Here is a 20410-nt window from a genome sequence, read left to right as displayed (position 1 = left end):
CATGTATTTACTCTACATATGCATTAAATTCTGTGAATCCCATAATCTTGAACCATTAATGCTTCTTTCTTTGACCCATGCTATTTCTGCCCATATATCTCTTGAGGGTTTTTTTTTTCTCTCTCAAGGTGTGTATGGCACATTGAGGAGTATAGAAGCATGTTGGAGATATTGAAAGGGGTAGAATAATTGAATGAAATTCACGAATGGGAGAGATGCCAAGGGGGGGGGGCAAATATGTTGAGACAGAAAGGGGGTTTGAGAGAAAAGAGGGGAATTAACTATAAAGGAACAGCAGTCATGAGAGGGAAAGAGAGAGGGGGGAGGAAATCGAAGGAAGATATGCATACGATAAAAGAGTCCTCGTAGAAAAAGTGAGAGAGAGGGGGGATATGGAACTGAGAGATCATAATGAGATAAGAAAGAAGTAGTAGTGCATGGGCGGATCTATCGCCAATAGGGGGGGGGGTGCCAATTCGTCTGCGGCCAACTTGTCCACTCATTACATGGTCTACTTTCATTTAGTCTAATGCCAATCTGTCCATCAACATTTCGTCTAACAGCCATTGGTCCATTAACCATTTGGTCCAATCATCACTTCGTCTAATAACCATCTCGTCTATGACCATTTAGTCTCATAACCGGTTGGTCTAATACCCATTTTATTTTCATTCATTTTGCACAATAATACACTTATAGTCCAATTAGATGAAATGGTATATGGACCAAATGGCTTTTGGGTCCACTGGTCATTAGACGGAATGGCATTAGACTAAATGAAAAAAAAAGACTATGTGGTGAGTTGACGAACTGATGGACCAAACGATAGTAGACGAGTTGGCAATTAGACAAATTGGAAATAAACCGGGGAAGGGGCCGAAAAATATTTGCACCCGTATTTTCCACAATCAGCCGCTCAAAGTTAATAGGGGTAGTCCAAACAGTCACTTCTTTATTCTCATTAAACAGCATACACAATATACAATAATCTCATAGCCCCTAAAGTGCAAGTGCGAAGCGCGAGCTAAAATATTTTTGAAATTTCATGTTTTTTATCCTCAAAATTGAACATTCTGGGCAATGTTTGTGAAATTGAACAAGATGCGTATTTTACTAAAATTGCTGCGAGCGCGAAGGAGCAAAAAAAAAAGTAAGTAAGAAAAGAGAGAAATATACGTTCTGGCCTGATCGAAAAGGGACTTGCTAATGGCGGTTTACAGTTAGCCAAGAAGACGATGCATATTTCAATCAAAATAATGCGAGCGCAAAGCTCGAGCTAAAATGTTTGAAATTCTGACCATAAAAATAGACATTCCAAGCACTTTGTGTATGAACAGAACACAGTGGGAGCACGAAGCGTGAGCGGATAACAATTGAGATTTATAGACCTAAAAAGGAACACTATTTTATATTTATGTTTTCTAAATCGTGAAAAGGGTGGGTAATTGGTTACCGTCTTACATTATTTTCTAAATCGTGAAAAGGGTGGGTAATTGGTTACCGTCTTACATTATTTTATAATGCAAGAGCGAGAAGAATTTTTTTTATATTCTAATCTGAAGCGAGATAATTTAAGCATGCTGTTTTCAATAAAGGATAAGCAGCCCGTCTCAATAAACATGCGTGTTCTAGAATTTGTGCATTCTTAATACACTTTTTATCACAGAAAATCAATAATGCGAGCGCGAAGCGCGAACTGATAATATTGGATATTCCGATGTGAAAAGGTCAAATTAAGCACTGCACTGTGCAGGAAAATAATCGTAAAGTGGACATGGATTGCTCTTAAAAAATGAGGCGAATGCAAAGCATGAGCTGAAGTTATTCTGGCCTAGGACCGGGACATTCTAAGGACATTTTTTCATCATAATTATGAATGTCTTCCGATTCCTCTTCCCAAGCGCAAAAAGAAACATGTCGATCTTCCATTTTGAAAAAGTGACAACTTAATTACGGTATTAGGAATTAATGAAATGTTATTATTATCTTATTTACTAATCTAATAAGCCTAATGAGAGCTCTAAATTTGTTGATATTAAAGTGTTAACCCTGGACATTATAAGCACTTTTGTAATTATGAATATGATGCATTAATTACCGGTAACGTACTTTTAGAAATTAATGCGAACGGCAATTGCGAGCAAATTTTTAATTTAATAAACTTATTATTAACTAAAAAAACTGTCATGAAAAGGCGATTTTAAGTACTTTGATTTATATATATTTGAGGTATACATAACTCACCAATTTAAGCACGTGCGTGCAATGCTAGCTGATAAGATTTGACAATCAGACCTTAAAAAGTTATATTTTGATAAATTTATGGAATACGGCCTACATGAAGAGGATAGGTACTCCACAAATGAAATAATGCTAGGGCACAGCGTGAGCTAAAAATGTTGATACTCAGATCATAAAACGAATATTTTACAAAGCACTTTTTTATTGATTCGTTATACCTCAGTCACACTTTTAGTAGAAAACAGTCGTTTAAACATTTTTTTGTGCCAGCTAAATATAGGTGGTTTGAATAAAAATGAATAAAACGGCTGTTTCGACTCTCCGTACGGCCGCCGCAGAGCAAATGTGACCGAGGTATAAATAAAAAAGAATAATGAAAGTTCAATGTCCTAGCTGACCGTACAGTATATGTTTTGTATTTTGACTGCAAAGCTTAAATGTCAAGCTCATATATATCAGCCTATTGAGCAATAATTGTGTACTCATCGAAAATGAGCAATGCGAGTGCGAAGCGCGAGCGAAAATTTCAATTTTGCATGTTCTTTTAAATCATCAAAGTCTCCCCTCCCTAATTTTATTCACTTTTCTCCCTCCCTTTTCCCCTCTTCCTTTTCCACTCTCTTTTCCTTCTGTTTCTTCTTCCTTTCTCCATTTTTTGGTCTTTAATCCGCCAACAGGGGGGGGGGGGGGGGTGACCGCCCCCTGGATCCTTCTATGGTAGCGATGGTGAAAGCATTTGAATTATTCACCTCACAGTGTTAAACGGGGAAAAAAGGAAATGGCTAAATTTTGAAAATCATTAATGTGGAGCCCTATTCAAGTTTAGTTTCATCTATATACACTTTGACAGGGGCTGATCCAGAATTTTCCAAAGTGGGGGCATTCAAGACCTAGTATGCTAGGAAAAAATCATTCCATACACAAAATTCCTGGGAAAAGTTGAAAAATAAGTCCTCACTTGAGAATGAACGACAAAATCATGCACTAACAAATATTTGATATATTAAGGGAGGGGGCACCTTTATTTGTCTCCCCTTTCCTTATTCCTCATCCATTCCATAGGCAGATCCAGGTGCCGGACCCAATTATGGGCGGCGGCAATCCCACCTACTGGCGGTGCGATTTTTTTTTTTTTTTTTTTTTTACGGCGCAGATCGGGGAGAAAAATTGTAGTCCCCCCCCCCCCCCATTAGCAAAATTTTGATCTACACCGGGTATTTGTCTGTCGTACCTTCCAGTAAATGAAACAACAAAATAAAAAAAATCACCGTTGCACTAGTATTAAAATTTTTGCGAGTCTTTATTTTTCAAATATTTTTGTTTATAATGGTATTCATTAATTATAATTATAGTGGAGGTTCGCATCCCGAGAATGTGAAATGAAAAAAAGAAAACAAAAATTGCACTGAACAGGAAACACTTAACGTCCTTTTCAATTCCAATTTACTTAAAGTCATTCAAATACAAAAAATAAGCATAATTTTTTTATACCTTAACTTGTTCATCACGAATACAATGAAGCCGACAATTATTTAGGTTTGTTTTGGATTAATCTTTATAATAATTCACTTCAAATAAAATTCATACATTAACAGGAAAATATCACAGAAAAAAAAAAAAAAAATTAATTGCAGTTGTATAAAACATCATAGAAAATAACATGACAGATAAATTTTATCTCGACAGGCACACTGTTCATTCGATCATAAAACAATCGCGCTGTTTCACTCCTTGTACACGCACAACTCTATTTCATCTTCATCTGTCCTCAATGGCAAGGACACCAGCATGATTCATTCACTTCAAATAAAATTCATACATACATATACAGGAAATATCAAAGAAAAAATTATATAACAAATCAATTGCAGTTGCATAAAACACGATAGAAAATAACATGACAGATGAATTTTATCTCGACAGGCACACTGTTTCATTCGATCATGAAACGATCGCGCTATTTCACTCATTGTACACGCGCAACTCTATCTGAATTGTTTCATCTGTCCTCAATGCGGCAAACACCAGCAGTGCAGTGACGATAATAAGTTGCAGTTGCACGTGCGCGGAGAATGAAGTAAATTCGGCGGCTGAGTAAAGTCTAGCGAGAAAGGTACGTCACCAGCGAACTTCACGATAGACCACGCCTACTTGCCGAGGTAACCAACGTTGATTGACGGCCCATTTAGTTTTTTGAGTAGTATGAAAAAGTACAGGCATGTATAAACTTCATTTTAGTTTGAATTCATTAAAAAAACACATTTTTCTTCTAATATAGATGTTTCAAACATATTCCATGTGGAAAACATAATTTTTAAAACATTTATTGCTATATTTTTATCATGAAAAAAGGATTTCTTACGCAACAACAAGTATGATATGTGTGGGCAAGAGAACTACCGTTTTAGCCATAAAGCCTATTTTTTATGATTTTATTGTGAGCCTACTCAAGGATTTTTGTTTATTTTTTATGAATTTCCAGACCAAGTTCAACAGCGCCGTCTCGAGCTTGCAATAACGCATGCGATCGCACGCATTTTTCTCCATAGCGAATACACGCGACGAAACTCTGTGGATTTCTCGTGGATTTAACCTCCAAACGTCACTTTCGATACCACATGAAGGTAAGACACTTCATCCCACATAAGTCAATTTACATATAGAAAACACAGGGCCTAATTTTTTTCACTAAGATGAACTAATTTGCTGAGGAAAAGCATTTCAATGCTCATTTTTGCCGTCGAGAACAGACGATGGTGGCAATGCACACTGTTTACGCACTTGCAATTGGCTTTTCATTTGCCCATAGCAATTTTGCTCAGTGGATCGGCCGACCTTTTGGTAACTCTATATATATATTTATTGGCTAATGGGGATTTTAACTTGTTGTCCATGTACATAAGTGTGTGGCTAGCAAATCAAGTATTTTTTTGTGTGGCTAGCAAATCAAGTATTTTGGAGCAACATTGTTTTCTCCAAAAACTCTCCTTCGTGTGGCCCTTTGCCTTGCCGTGCCAGGCGTCATGGGGAGTAAGCCTACGTAGAGTAGGCCTAGATGACTTTTACTCCCCAGACGCCTCTAGTCTAGGCTAGGCGCGCGTGCGGCGGTATTTTTCCCCGCGAGTCGTGACCGTATTCATGCCTTAGCTCTGAACTCCGCCGCCGCCGCCGGGCTGGAGTTCTTTGAGCTAGGGCCTGCTGCCTTGGCCTTCAGCTCAGCTACATTTTGAATAAGATTGCATACAAATAAAAGGTCTCCTATTCTCCGGGGTCACCTAAGTCTAATGCTTCTATCTTACCTTACTAATCAGTTGAGATGCCATCCTGATGACTGTTGTCAATCTCATCAAATTATTCAAAACTTTGTCCGTAAAAACAAAAGATTTGCATCTGACCGATCAGGCAGGGTATGGAAAGCCAAATTACGGTGCACTTGTTATGGAATACCAAACTGGAACCGAATTTTTCTTCAAATAAAAATCATTATTGAATAAACCCGATCTTGGGCACTAGTCGGTCTCACTTTTTTAAGGGAAGATAAAAAATGTAACAGATTGATTAAGTACATAGGCTACAAATTGAAATAAAGATCCAATAAAGATTAGAACGACACAAATAAAATATAGGTAATAATAATAGCATAAATAAATGGGTGCAGATGCATATAATAAATTTCAATTCAATTCACCATTTATTTCCAAAGATTTTTCGAAAGTTATAATACAATGGAGGTAGTATTGATTGGAAAAAAATAAGGCGAAATGAAAATCAGAAAGCAGAAGATAGAATTACACTATTGTGTTAAAATATATAGTTATTTTTTAAATTGTGAACATAAAGGAATTTGCTATTATGCCAACTTTGCTGTTGGTAAACGGGTACTAAATATGCCCACAACATGCGACTAAACGTTGGTAAGAACTGTTCAAGAATTGACCAACTAATTTCAAAGTAGTGCAACGCAATATAGAATCAAATCTAAGGTAGGTTAGAAATTACAAAATATAGTCCTGTTCTGTGGCGGCATCAGGAATTTTAAAAATTTTTGTAAAAAAAGACTTAATTCCATTTATTTATGATCTAGTTGATAACATTTTGACGATCATTTTATTTTTCGTTCACCGGAACGCTCAACAACTTTAATTTTGAACATATTTTTGAGGTCCTCTGTTGTTGGAATTTATAGACTTCTATTCATTTTTTACCAATGCATTATCATGGACAACTGTTGTAGAAACGTGAAGAATGTGAAGAGAAAGAAAAAAGAAGAAAAGAAAAAACATAAAGAGAATTCAGCACATAGGGGTTATTAACAAGTAAAGGGACAAGATTATAAAGTTGTACATAGGATATTCATTCATTTATTTATTTACTTTAATAATCAAATATGTCTTAACATGATAAGAAGATCGGAATGTATGGGACATTTTTTTACATCTTGGTCCTGTATAAAAAGTAATAACATATACACATAAAATGTTTTTTGTAAAAACAAAATACGTAGTTGCATAAGTGGAAACTATAGATAGTGCAGCGTAAATATAAACAAATAGAAGAGATTAAACAATTATTATCACTACAATCAATAGAAAAGGAATGTAACGTGCCCTCAAGGCAATAGTGGGTTTCCGCACCATAACGCAGAACGCTTTCACGAACATGGAAAATGTATTGTCAAATGCCATTCATGACAATGGCCAAACTAGAAGTCTTTGTCGAAAATTGGCGAATCAAAGCAGCAGTTTCGTTTTGGACTCTGGACAGACGACATACAGTACATGCGATTTTTCGTCAGCTCCGAAACTTAGAAAGAAACTGCTGTTCCGGTTCACCAATATTCGACAAAGACCTCCCAGCTGTACATTGTCATTGCCGGGTATTTTGAATACATTGACTGTATTCGTTCGATCTGCGTGGCAGTGCAAAAACGGAATAAAATAACTGTTGTTTATTGTCCATCCATGTACATCAATCAATGCATCAGCTTTTGTTACGTAAGAGCTTGGCTGACGTGATTTTCTCATAATTTCATTTATATATTTTTTTTGTGTTTTCTGGCTCATTTCAGTTTGACCAGGCTGATACTTCTCATATACATTAACATATTCGAGAATATATTCATTATTATTTCTTTTCATGAGAAACTAGAGCATGTTCGATTGTACTGAAGTTAAAAATGCCCACTCATATTTCCTTTATATAATCATGATAACGGGATACAACCGCATGTGACACTCACCGTTCTCATTACTATCCCAAAACTAGTTGACTGGAAACTAGTATAGTTGAAACTACGTGTAGTGAGAACAGTCGTCTTGGAAACGATCTTCCAAACAGATTCGGAAAACCAACTCACGTTTCCTCTAGCCCGGCTGAAAGCCTTTGCGAAATCATCAAATTCCTCAAGTATACAGATTTCCAAATGAAGTAATTCGTCACAGCTGTCGGCCCAAAAAGTAATATCAGCGAGTTTTGTAACGGGGACGGATTCTACAATATGCCAAATCTATTGAAATTTCCCGTCAAATCACAAAGAACAGATCAAAGGACTTTGACGAAAATTTATGAACCGGGACAGATGATAGTCCTAAAATTCGGAGCTGACAAAAGTTGCAAATATGTCGTTTGTCAAGAGTCCAGGACGACACTGCTGTTTTGATTCACCGATTTTCGACAAAGGCTTCTTTGCAATGAAAGGCTTTTGACAAAAGATTCTTAACGTTATATATAGAAAATGTCTGCGTAGTGGATACGAAAACCTCCCTTTTGACTATTTTGGTGACGCCGCAAGTCAAACAACTCAACTTTTAGTTTATCATAATCCATTAAAACCATAAAACGACCGTCATGACCTTCAAGAATCCAAAGGGTGTCACCTGGGCACCCTTAAGCATTTTGTATTGACGTCATAAGCCATAAGCCACGAGTATTTTTCACATTCCTCTTAATTATGATTTTCTATTTGACAGAAAAACACATGTTTGGTATTAAATTTAAGCTGATGAAATATAAAATGTAAATATATGGATCGCATGGTTATAAAGTCGTATACAGGTCATTTAAAAGTTTTTAAGGGCTCCAAATGTCAAATTTGGGCACAAAATGTAATACAATATAATTATACATCTCATGTTTTAAAAACTAACCTATAATTATAACCTAGATAATATACCATAAGGATTTACCAAGATTTCCCACGTGTTACCAACATGGGCATATTTTTATGTGCCTATATGCATGGGTAAGCCCAGCCTTCCCCCTTTCAGTACCCATGCAGGGTCGTGTGGTCCCGGGGGGGGGGGGGGGCACTCGACCAAAAAAGTGGTAGGGGTGTGCCGCGGGCGAGACAAAAAACGGGGGCCTTGGAGCGGGCTTATTGTAAAAAGGAGGGTCCTCGGAACGGGCTTCGGAACTACAAATGTTTGTGAAAACGGGGGTCCTTGGAACGGGTCGCCTGCGTGCGAGTGCGTATGCATCCCTATGGAACGTACTTGCAGCTAGCCCGGCGGCACGACTGACGGGCGCGCTAGCGCAGAGGCGATGGTCGGACAGCGAGCTGCGGCCGCTTTTCACCAAAATTGCGACCGGAACGGCGTAACGGAAAATATGCGAAGCCCTGGAGCGGATTTTTTTCTTCTTTTTCTTCGAGAAGAAGAAAATGCTATGCTCTGGAGCGGCTTTCTTTGTTCTTTTTCTCAATAAGACAAAAATGCTATGCCTCGGAACGGAAATTTGAGTGTAAAAATGGGGGTCCCCTCCGCGGCACATACCCACTATGCATTATATACTGAGTGCCCCCCCCGGGCGTGTGGTCCAGTGGTTAGAGCATTCGACTCATAATCACAAGGTTGTGAGTTCGAAACCCTACTCTGCCATTGTCTCCACTAAAAAAGGCCCGAGAGTAATATCTGTCGTCTATAACGTCAGCTACTGTGACTGATTAACCTAGACGTAAAATGTTTCCGAGGTAATTGGTTATATACCAGCTTGCATGGCGTTTACCAAACGCAAAACGCTGTCCTGTCGAGTTCCTTCAGGAGTTACCATTGTGAGAATTATTCCAATATCATTCACAGATGGGTTAACCCAGATCATATCCATCTGATACCCATATGAAAATTCCAATATCATACCCAGATTGATGAACCCTGTCGTTTCCCATCTAATACCCATTATGGGAATTCCAATGTCAAACCCAGATGGGTTAACCTTTTGCATGCCCATCTGATACCCATATGGAAATTCCAATATCATGCCCATAATGGTTAACCTAATTCAGGCCAATCAGAAACCCATGTGACCGACAATTACAATACCATATCCAGATGGGTTAACCATCTCTCGCCGATGACTGCTGAAGAGTGAAGACGTGTAGACGCGCGAGCTCCCAGTTAGCACGTGGAAACCTATTCAACTGAAATTTACGGTATGCCGAACCTAAGAAGCGGAACCGCACAAAAGGCCATGGCCGAAACTTCGGGGACACAAACCGACACATCTAGTGCATCGGATGAACTTTCATCGGACTTTGAAAATTATGTCAGAAGGGGCATAGCAGATATCAAATCTATGTGTGCAGGTTTTGAGAAAGCTCTGGATTTCTTAGGTGACAGGACTGAAAAGCTAGAGAAGCGAATGTCTCCACTAGAGAAGAAAGTTAAGGAATTAGAGATTGCTACCCAACAAAACACCCAAGCCCTTGAGAAGTCGGCGCTGGCAGAGAATAAGCTTGAAAGGTTTTCTCGCAGGAACAATTTAAGAGTCGTGGGATTACCGATGTCTCGCCAGGAGAGAGGGGTGGAGGTGGCTGTAGCTTTCCTTGAGAAATTCTTTGACATGCGGTCCCCTCGGGTCGAGAGGGCTCATCGGGACGGCCGGAAGGTAGGAGATAAGCCGCGCCATCTTCTAATCAGGATGTTGTCGTACCAGGATAAGCACTTTGTGCTTTCGCAACAGCGAAAAAAATTGGAGCAATACCCTTTCTATATCATCGATGATTTGTCAGCTACGGATAGAGCAGAGAAAAAAAAATGGCAAAAAGATGTGCAGGAATCCTTTAACGCGGGGAAGCGACACTACTTCTCTGCTGGGAAATGGCGTGATAGCAACGGTAATTTGGCTTGGTTCTATGACAAGCAGCGTGCAACTACCCCACAAGTACAAGCAACACTTGTTGTTGATGACCACAGCCTCATCCAACAAGATGATGACCAGCAGGTATATCCCAACAAAACGAAGCCTTCGACTTCGAGCGCTCGCCAGATTACAGCGGAGATTCATGCTGAGCCATCCCAAGTTCAGTGAGAGTGAAAAGGATGACTGAGTAGAAAAATCATCACCATAAAAATGTGGATGAAAATTATATATGGCATATGTTGAAACTCGATGAATACATGTGCTGATTGGGAGTCAAATGTCATCGTTAATAAGATTTTATTTTGCCTGTGAGACTGCATTTTGCTTTCCTTCATGACAATTTATAGGCCTAAATACTCCAAAGGACAGGCGAGAACACGTTTACCAAGCTACATTTCGAAAGATTCGAATGAAGTCTTTATGTTAAGCAGTCATGCTCTATACATCTTGATATTTCTTTTCCATATCATATGTGTTAAGTGTGATAAACATGAATATAAAGATTTTCTGATGGAACAGGTTGCTGAGGTTAGTTTATACATAGGTTTCAAACAATTGTCTCCAATATTTTTTCATGGATATATTTGCTCATTGCAGTTAGTATGGTTACGTGTATGTCAGGATCAATATTATATCCAACTGTGGCTATTACAGGCGGCAACAACAGAGATATCTCAATACTATCTCTTTAATTTTTACTTCCAAACAATATTGGTTCATGATGTGAAATGTTTTTATTTCAAAGGAATGGATAGTAATACATGTACTCTAATTATTCATTTATACCTGGGATACAGTAGCTTAGTACAAATGAACTGTACAAGTCAGGTTTCAGAAGGTCAATTTTTTGTTCAATATTTGGAGTTAAAGTCAAGGAAGATTGAGAAATCTCACATCTGCCATTTCAGATATTTTTTAAAGTCATGGCTCCAAGTAATGTTGATATTACTCTTTCAGAGTCGGGGTTCAAAATCTCAATGTCATGTTCTTTGCTTGGAATCAGAAACAAATATAATGGAGGAGTTTCAAATGTACTTTTCAAGGCTTTCATTGAAGTCATGCCTTCAAGCAATATTCAAAGTTTTTCTTCAAAATGTGAATTCTTTATATTTTGAAAGGATTGAGAGTAACATTTTATTACAAAATGTATACTTAAAAAGGTGTGCTTGTGAAATTACAACCAGAACAATACATTTTTCTAAGTTATACAGAAATTTTGAAGTGAACAGTTTGACTCTAGGAATAACTATGCACTTTTCTGTACACAACCATGTTCTAGTATTTACAATTGGAATACGTGTATCACTACATTATGTGATGAAGTTGAGCTGTAGCCATTCCCAATGCACTGGTATGCCTGCCTGGTTGTTGAACATTAAAGCTGCCTTTGTTATGCATAGTCCTTGTGAAATTGACATTCTGAAATATTTGGAGCCGCGAAACATCTGTGTTAACATGCCTTGCTCCCTTCAAAGGAATTATCCAACCACTCTCTTTTATGATAGATTTTGTATGGGTGTCTTCATAATGTTGTCATTTGTTGACTGTAGCTATTTACGAGTGATTCTATGACTGTGAAAGTATTATCTTTTAACTGTCGTGGACTAGGAAATGTTATGAAACGAAGAGACATCCTTGCATATATAAAATCTAAAAGAGCACAGATATATTGTTTACAAGATACTCATTTTGTTCCTGAAATATGTCTTTCAGTGAAGAGGGAGTGGTTGGGTAAATGTTATTTCTCCTGTAACAATTCTCGCTCGAGAGGAGTAGCTGTTATGTTTGACACAAATTTTGTTGTAGAAGTAAAAAAAGAAAAAATAGATGATAAAGGTAATTTTATTATACTGAGCCTTTGTATTGGAACGTTGCAAGTAACATTAATTTCATTATATGGTCCAAATGACGATACTCCTGGTTTTTTTGATGATCTTAAAAGATATACCATTGAGTTTGATGACCCGCACATAATAATTTGTGGGGATTGGAATCTGGTGCAAGATTTTGATCTGGATACTTTGAATTACATTAGATTGAACAACAAAGAAGCAAGGAAGAAGGTGATAGAATTAAAAAATGATTTGGATTTGGTAGATGTTTGGCGTGAACATAATGTAGGGATTCGAAGTTATACATGGAGACAGCCTACTCCATTAAAACAGAGTAGACTTGATTATTTTTTGGTTTCCTCGGATCTCTTTTCTTTAATCACAAAAACAGAACATCTGTTTGGATATAAATCTGATCATTCTATAATCAGCTTAGAATTTGAATTAGATAAATACCAAAAATGTTTTACTTATTGGAAATTTAACAATGTTTTCTTGAAAGATGAGGAATATGTGGACATTATTAAAAGAAAGATAAGAGAAGTAGTATTACAATATGCAGAAGAAGAATCTATTCAAGGTAAAGAATATGAAGAGATGAGAAAGGAAGATATTATGTTTTCTATCAATGAACAGTTGTTTTTTGATACTCTTCTCATGGAATTGAGAAGTTCTACTATTCTATATTCGTTGAGAAGAAAAAGAGAAAATAAGGAAGAAAAAAACAAAATTGAGAAGGAAATTTTTAAATTAGAAACCAATATGATATCAGAGGAAAGAACTTCAACTATTGAAAAGATACGTATTTTGAAAGAACAATTAGAAAGCATTATTGAAAATGAGCAGCAAAATTCGATTAAGTATAGCAGGATACAAGAAATGCAATTTGGAGAAAAGCCTTCAAAATATTTTTTGAATTTAGAAAAACAGAGATCAGTGGAAAAGACAATTATAAGATTGATTGATAAAAACAACTGTTTAATTGATCAACAAGAGGATATTTTACAAGAAGTATATCTTTATTTTAAGGATTTGTATACATTTCAACCAGTATCAGAGGCCGAAAGATTGTTTGCTATGATTCCTTTGAATAAAGTAAGGACATTTACACCACAAGAAAGTGACGTTTTAGAAGGGGATATATGTTATTCAGAAATACTTGATGCAGTTAAACAGATTAAAATTGGTAAAGCGCCCGGTCAAGACGGCTTTACAGCAGAATTTTTTAAGTATTTTATTAATGATATAGGAATTTATTTGTGGCGAAGTGTCAAAAATGCTTATTTGACTGGTGAATTATCTCCTTCACAAAACTTGGGTCTTATAACTTTAATCCCTAAAGGTAATAAGCCCCGTCATTTTATTAAAAATTGGAGACCGATATCTCTTCTTAATGTTGTATACAAAATTTTATCTACATGTCTTGCAAATAGGTTACGAAAGGTATTATCAGTAGTCATTCACACAGATCAGAAAGGATTTTTACCTGGTCGTTTTATTGGGGAAAATATTAGAATAATATACGATATCATTGCTTTAGCGGAAAAGCAAAATTTACCTTGTACTTTAATGCTATTAGATTTTGAAAAGGCGTTCGATAGTATTTCCCATGAATTCATTCAAAAGGTTCTTTCGTTTTTTGGGGTGGGTCCGTCATTTCAGAGATGGGTGGATGTTTTGCACAGTAATGCTTACTCAAGCGTTATTGTTAATTCTCAATTGTCACACAGATTTAATATCCAAAGGGGCTGTAAACAAGGGGATCCAATTTCTCCTTACCTTTTCATTATGTGTGTGGAAATTCTTGCATTGTGGATAAGAAATTCAAACCAGTTTGAGGGAATCAGCGTAAACAAAAGAGAATTCAAAATACTTCAATATGCCGATGATACGGCTTTATTTATTTCTGGCTCAAATAAGTCTTTTCAAAAAGTGTTGGAGATGATTTCTTTTTTTACTCAATTTACTGGACTTAAACTCAATTCACAAAAGACACAAATTATTTTTTTGGGTAGCCTGAAAAAGACAAGTTTAGACATTGAATTAGAAGTAAACTTGATAAAGGATACTTATTTTCGCTATCTTGGTACAGATTTTCATGTGAATATTAACAAGATCCCCGATTTCAATTACGATAGGATTTTTGATAAATTGAAAAGACAGATGATTTCATGGTCGAAGAGAAATATTACACCTTTGGGTAGAATTACAGTGGCTAAATCCCTTTTATTGCCTCAATTCAATCACCTTTTTCTTTCAATCCCCAGTCCATCGGCTCAACTAATGAAAAATATTAAAGTTAAATTTTTTCAATTTGTATGGAATGGAAAACCAGACAAAATTAGTAGGGAACAAATACTTGGTTCATACTTAGAAGGGGGATTGAAAATGATAGATATAGATTGTTTTAATAAAGCATTAAAATTGACATGGTTGAGAAGAATTCTATTGAGAAAATGTGATGACGTAGAAAGTCTATTAGGATTTTCTTTAGGACAGCCTTTCCATCTGTTTTATGGAGATGAATATTTTTATAACATATCGGAAAAGATTAGTAATCCATTTTGGAAAGAGTTTTTTGCCATGCTATTTTCGATATTTCAAAAATCTGAAAATATCAATTGGTTAGCGCAACCTTTATGGAAAAATAGTAAAATACAAATAGATGGGAAGTCTGTTTATTTTAAATACTGGCAAGAAAAGGGTATAAGATTTATTAATGATTTAATAGATCGAGAAGGAAATATTATATCTTTAACTGAATGTGAATCTAAGTTTGGCTTAAAAGTCAATGTTTTGGAATATTTTTCAATTTCTCAGGCTCTGAGATGTGTGTTTAATCGAAAATTTCAAAATCTAGACCATAGAATATGTGAACCATTTGTTATGCCTTATATTTCTCCTATAATGAGTGATAAAAAGGGGTGTAAAAGTATTTACAAACTTTTGATAGGAAATAAAGATTCAGCTAAAACTATTGCAGCAAAATGGGGAAAAAATTCAAATATTCTTTTGGATCACACTAAAATACCAGAATTTAATAGGATGATTTTCAGATTTACAACTGACATTCGGATAAAGTATTTCCAATACAAAGTTTTCAATAGAATTGTGTTTTTAAATGATATTTTATTCAAACTAAAGATCACCAATACTGAGTGCTGTACATTTTGTTATACTGTAAAGGAAACAATTGAACACTTCTTTTACTTCTGTAATTTTAGTAGAAATATTTGGAGTAAAATAGAAACGTGGATATCATCTCCTACGTTTATTCTTAAATTTACTCCACAGAATATTTTGTTTGGATATAAAGAAAAGCGAAATGATGCCCTGAATTGTATTATCATTTTAGTAAAACAACAATTATATTTCTCGAGGTTGAACAAGACTGTACCTGATTTTAAGAAGATTAAGAAGGTAATACAAACTTATTATTTAGATGAATGTTACATTCATGATCTGAATGGAAAAAGGAAAGTTTTTGATTTGAAATGGAGTATGTTGAAACATTTGTTTGAATAATGTTATAATTTGACTTCTGTAAACGTGTTCTTTTTTTGTAAATAAACTTGCCCATTGGGGCAAAAGTATGAAAAAAAAAAAGATGGGTTAACCCAGTTCAGACCCATCTGCTACCTATATAATATGGGATAACCCAAATTAGTAACCATCTGATATTCATATGGAAATTTCAATATCAAACCGAGATGGGTTACCCCAGTTGATACACATATGGGAATTCCAATACCATATCCAGGGATACCCAGATGGGTAAACCATTTTCATTTTACATTTTCAGTTCTATCCGCTACCCATATGGGTACAGTATTCTAACATGGGTGAACCCATTTAATATGAATCCCAGTTGGGTTACCCTAGTTGATACCCATCTGATACCCTTATCGGCTTATGGGAATTTCAATATCATAACAAGATGGGTTAGTCAAGTTTTTACCCATCTGTTAATGGGAATTCTAACCTCATACACAGATGGGTTAAACCAATCCACTCCCATCTCATACCCCAATGGGAATTTCAATATCATACCCAGACGGGATAGTCCAGTTTTTACCCATCTGATACCCGTGTGGGAATTTCAATATTACACTCAGATGGGTTGACCCAGTTCATTCCCATCTGATACCCTAATGGGAATTTCAATATCATACCCAGATGGGTTAACCCAGTCGATTCCCATCTCATACCCGTATAGGAATTCCGATATCATACCCAGATGGGTTAGTCCAGTTTTTACCCATCTGATACCCTAATGGGAATTTCAATATCATACCCAAATGGGTTGACCCAGTTCATTCCCATCTGATACCCTAATGGGAATTTCAATACCATACCCAGATGGGATAATCCAGTTTTTACCAATCTGATACCCTTATGGGAATTCCAATATCATACCCAAATGGGTTAGTCCAATTTTACCCATCTTATACCTAATGGGAATTTCAATATCATACCAACATGGGTTAATCCAGTTTTTACCTATCTGATGCCCTAATGAGAATTCCACTATCATACCCAAATGGGTTAGTCGAGTTTTTACCCATCTGATACCCGTATGGGAATTCCAATATCATACCCAGATGGGGTAACCCAGTTCATTCCCATCTTAAACCCGTATGGGAATTCCGATATCATACCCAGATGGGTTAGTCCAGTTTTTACCCATCTGATACCCTAATGGGAATTTCAATATCATACCAAAATGGGTTGACCCAGTTCATTCCCATCTGATACCCTAATGGGAATTTCAATACCATACCCAGATGGGATAATCCAGTTTTTACCTACCTGATACCCTAATGGGAATTCCAATATCATACCCAGAAAGGTTGACCCAGTTCATACCCATCTGATACCCTAATGGGAATTCCAATACCATACCCAGGTGGGTTAATTCAATTTTTACCGATCTGATGCCCTAATGAGAATTCCATTATCATACCCAGATGGATAAGTCCAATTTGACCCATCTGATACCCTAATGGGAATTTCAATACATACCCAGATGGGGTAACCCAGTTCATTCCCATCTTAAACCCGTATGGGAATTCCAATATCATACCGAGATGAGTAAGTCCAATTTGACCCATCTGATACCCTAATGGGAATTCAAATATCATACCCAGATGGGTTAGTCCACTTCTTACCCATCTGATACCCTAATGGGAATTCCAATATTATACCCAGACAAGTTGACCCAGTTCATACCCATCTCATAACCGTATGGAAATTTCAATATCGTACCCAGATGGGTTAGTCCAGTTTGTACCCATCTGATACCCTAATGGGAATTTCAATATCATACCCAGATGGGTAAGTCCAGTTTTTACCCATCTGATACCCTAATGGAAATTCCAATATCATACCCAGATAGGTTGACCCAGTTCATACCCATCTCATACCCTAATGGAAATTCCAATACCATACCCAGATGGGTTAATCCAGTTTTTACCCATCTATTACCCTTATGGGAGTTTCAAAACCATACCCAGATGGGTAAACCCAGTCCATTGCCATCTCAAACCCCAATGTGAATTCCAATATCAGACCCAAATTGGTTAACCCTGTCCATTCCCATCGGATACCCTAATGGAAATTCCAATATCATACCCAGATAGGTTGTCTCAGTTCATAACCATCTCATAACCATATGGGAATTCCAATATCATACCAAGATGGGTTAGTCCAGTTTTTACCCATCTGATACCCTAATGGGAATTCCAATATCATACCCAGATGGGTTAATCCAGTGTTTACCCATCTGATACCCTAATGGGAATTTCAATATCATACCCAGATGGGTTAGTCCAGTTTGTACCCATCTGATACCCTAATGGGAATTTCAATATCATACCCAGATGGGTTAACCCAGTTTTTACCCATCTGATATCCTAATGGGAATTCCAATGTCATACCCAGTTGGGTTAATCCAGTGTTTACCCATCTGATACCCTAATGGGAATTCCAATATCATACCAAGATGGGTTACTCCAGTTTTTACCCATCTGATACCCTAATGAGAATTCCACTATCATACCCAAATGGGTTAGTCGAGTTTTTACCCATCTGATACCCGTATGGGAATTCCAATATCATACCCAGATGGGTTAACCCAGTCCATTCCCATCTTATACCCGTATGGGAATTTCAATACTGGTTTCATTGTAGCCCCTTTCCCCCTTTGGCTGCTATTACTCAAGCATGTATTTTGCTTATATAGTTTGTCACTGCATTTGTTTTTTACTACTTTGTCTTATACTTAAATTGTATTCATGTCTAAATTTTGTTATGACACTACTATAAATTTGTCACATTACAATGTACTTTCATGTCATACTACGATTATGTTTATGTATTGTAAATTTATTTTGACTTTACAATAAATGCAGAAACTCCTGCAAAAAAAAAAATCATACCCAGATGGGTATGATCTGGGTTCCCATACTATGGTAATTCCAACATCATGGGCTATTCAAGTTCAAACCCATCCGCTACCAACTTTTATTTCAATATGGGTGATACCCATTTGATACCCATATGGGAATTTCGATATCACACCAAAACGGATTAGACCAGAGCACACCCATCTAATACCCATATGGGAATTTTAATGTCATACTCATTTGGGTTAACCCAGTTAATACCCATCTGATACCTGTATTGGTTTTTCAATATCTTACCCAGATGGGTTAACCCAGTTCATAACCATATGGGAATACTATTATCAAATCCAGATCGGTTAACCTAGTTGATACCCATCTGCTAGCCATATGGGAATTCCAGTATCTTACTGAGATGGGTTATTCCAATTCATACCCATCTGATACACATAATTATGAGTGATCCCATATAGGGCCCCTGAAGGGATCCATATCGGATTACCCATTGCCCAGATATCCAAGATGGCCCACATCATTCCCGGAAGGACCCTAGGAAAGTAAGAAAAATAAATTGCCCAATGTTGACAAGGTAGCACAAATGAGATCCAAATATACACATATCTCATAAAACAGCACATAATTGCCTTTTTTTTATTTAAAGAAAGAGAGTCCTGCACTAGGTATTACATTGGTGGCTAAATTCCATCTTTTATGACCTTAATTGACCTTTAAATGACCTGGCCGTGTAACAAAGGCTATTATGATCCACATGTCACTTACATTTGACTCTTTATTAGCTTTAATTTGATACCAAACATATGTTTATTCCGAAAAATAAGAAAGTCATGATTAGGAGGGTTGTGACATAGTGGCCGTGGCTTATGATGTTAATGAAAATTTTTTCCATGTACCGTTTTCATTAACTCATGATTTTTTTGTCCGCTCCAGGCCCGCAATAAAATAGTACGCACCACAAGCGTTCAGTAACCGAAGCAGATCTGCGCTATTTTTACGCTACTTTTTTGAATTTATGCTATTTGATCCAGAGATCTATATTCGATTTTTTGTTAGCTTTAATCTGATACCATACATAATAATTGTGTAAAATACATATATAAAAATATATTAAGAGGACTGTAAAAAAGAGGCGTGCCCCGGGGCGTGCCTAGGTGGCACAATTCGGATTTTTGAAGTTGAGACCCTATATTACAACCTTGAGCAAAAAATTTGATATATTCCCAACTTGACGGTCGTGTCAAAATTTCAGTCACATCTACCCGACTACAAGGTCATTCTTTAGTTTTAAACAAAACAATAGTGAGTTTTTGCGTCCTGACACAGAACGAATCCAAGAACACAGTAATTATATTAACAAGTGGAACGCCTCTGGCAGTCTCGCCTGCATTACGCAATTTAATATAGCAGCAGTGCTAACTTTGAAAACTACTATAAAATAATCATTCACAAAAACATCATTCATATAATGACATAATATCACGTTCATTGACCATTAATGACATTTGAACGGAGACTGTCAACTACACCCATGTCCACATTTCATTCACTCTATCCATAAACTTTCAAAATTATGATGGCACTTCAACAATTACCCCAACATGGCCTAAGTTTATTGACCTTAACTGACCTTTGACTTGGTTTTGTGACCTGAAACTCACAGGGAATGTTCAGTGATGCTTGATTCCTCTTATATCCCAAGTTTATGAACTAGATCCATAAACTTTCAGAGTTAGGATGGTAATTCAACAAATACCCCCAACACGGCCAAAGTTAATTGACCTT

At 36.6% G+C, this 20410-nt stretch overlaps 1 protein-coding gene across 1 annotated transcript; it reads left to right on the top strand.

Annotated features, from left to right (window-relative positions):
• Positions 1-9585: 9585 nt before the first annotated feature.
• On the top strand, positions 9586-19507 carry LOC129258536 (uncharacterized). The gene has a single exon (XM_054896793.2). It carries the CDS (start codon positions 9670-9672, stop codon positions 10543-10545), a length of 876 nt encoding a protein of 291 aa, XP_054752768.2. The 5' UTR covers positions 9586-9669; the 3' UTR covers positions 10546-19507.
• Positions 19508-20410: the final 903 nt, after the last annotated feature.

This window comes from Lytechinus pictus, chromosome 14 (genome assembly GCF_037042905.1).
Source record: "Lytechinus pictus isolate F3 Inbred chromosome 14, Lp3.0, whole genome shotgun sequence".
In the NCBI taxonomy this organism is placed as follows: Eukaryota; Metazoa; Echinodermata; class Echinoidea; order Temnopleuroida; family Toxopneustidae; genus Lytechinus; species Lytechinus pictus.
Note: the sequence above shows the minus strand (reverse complement) of the source record. Positions and strands in the feature narration are given on the sequence as shown.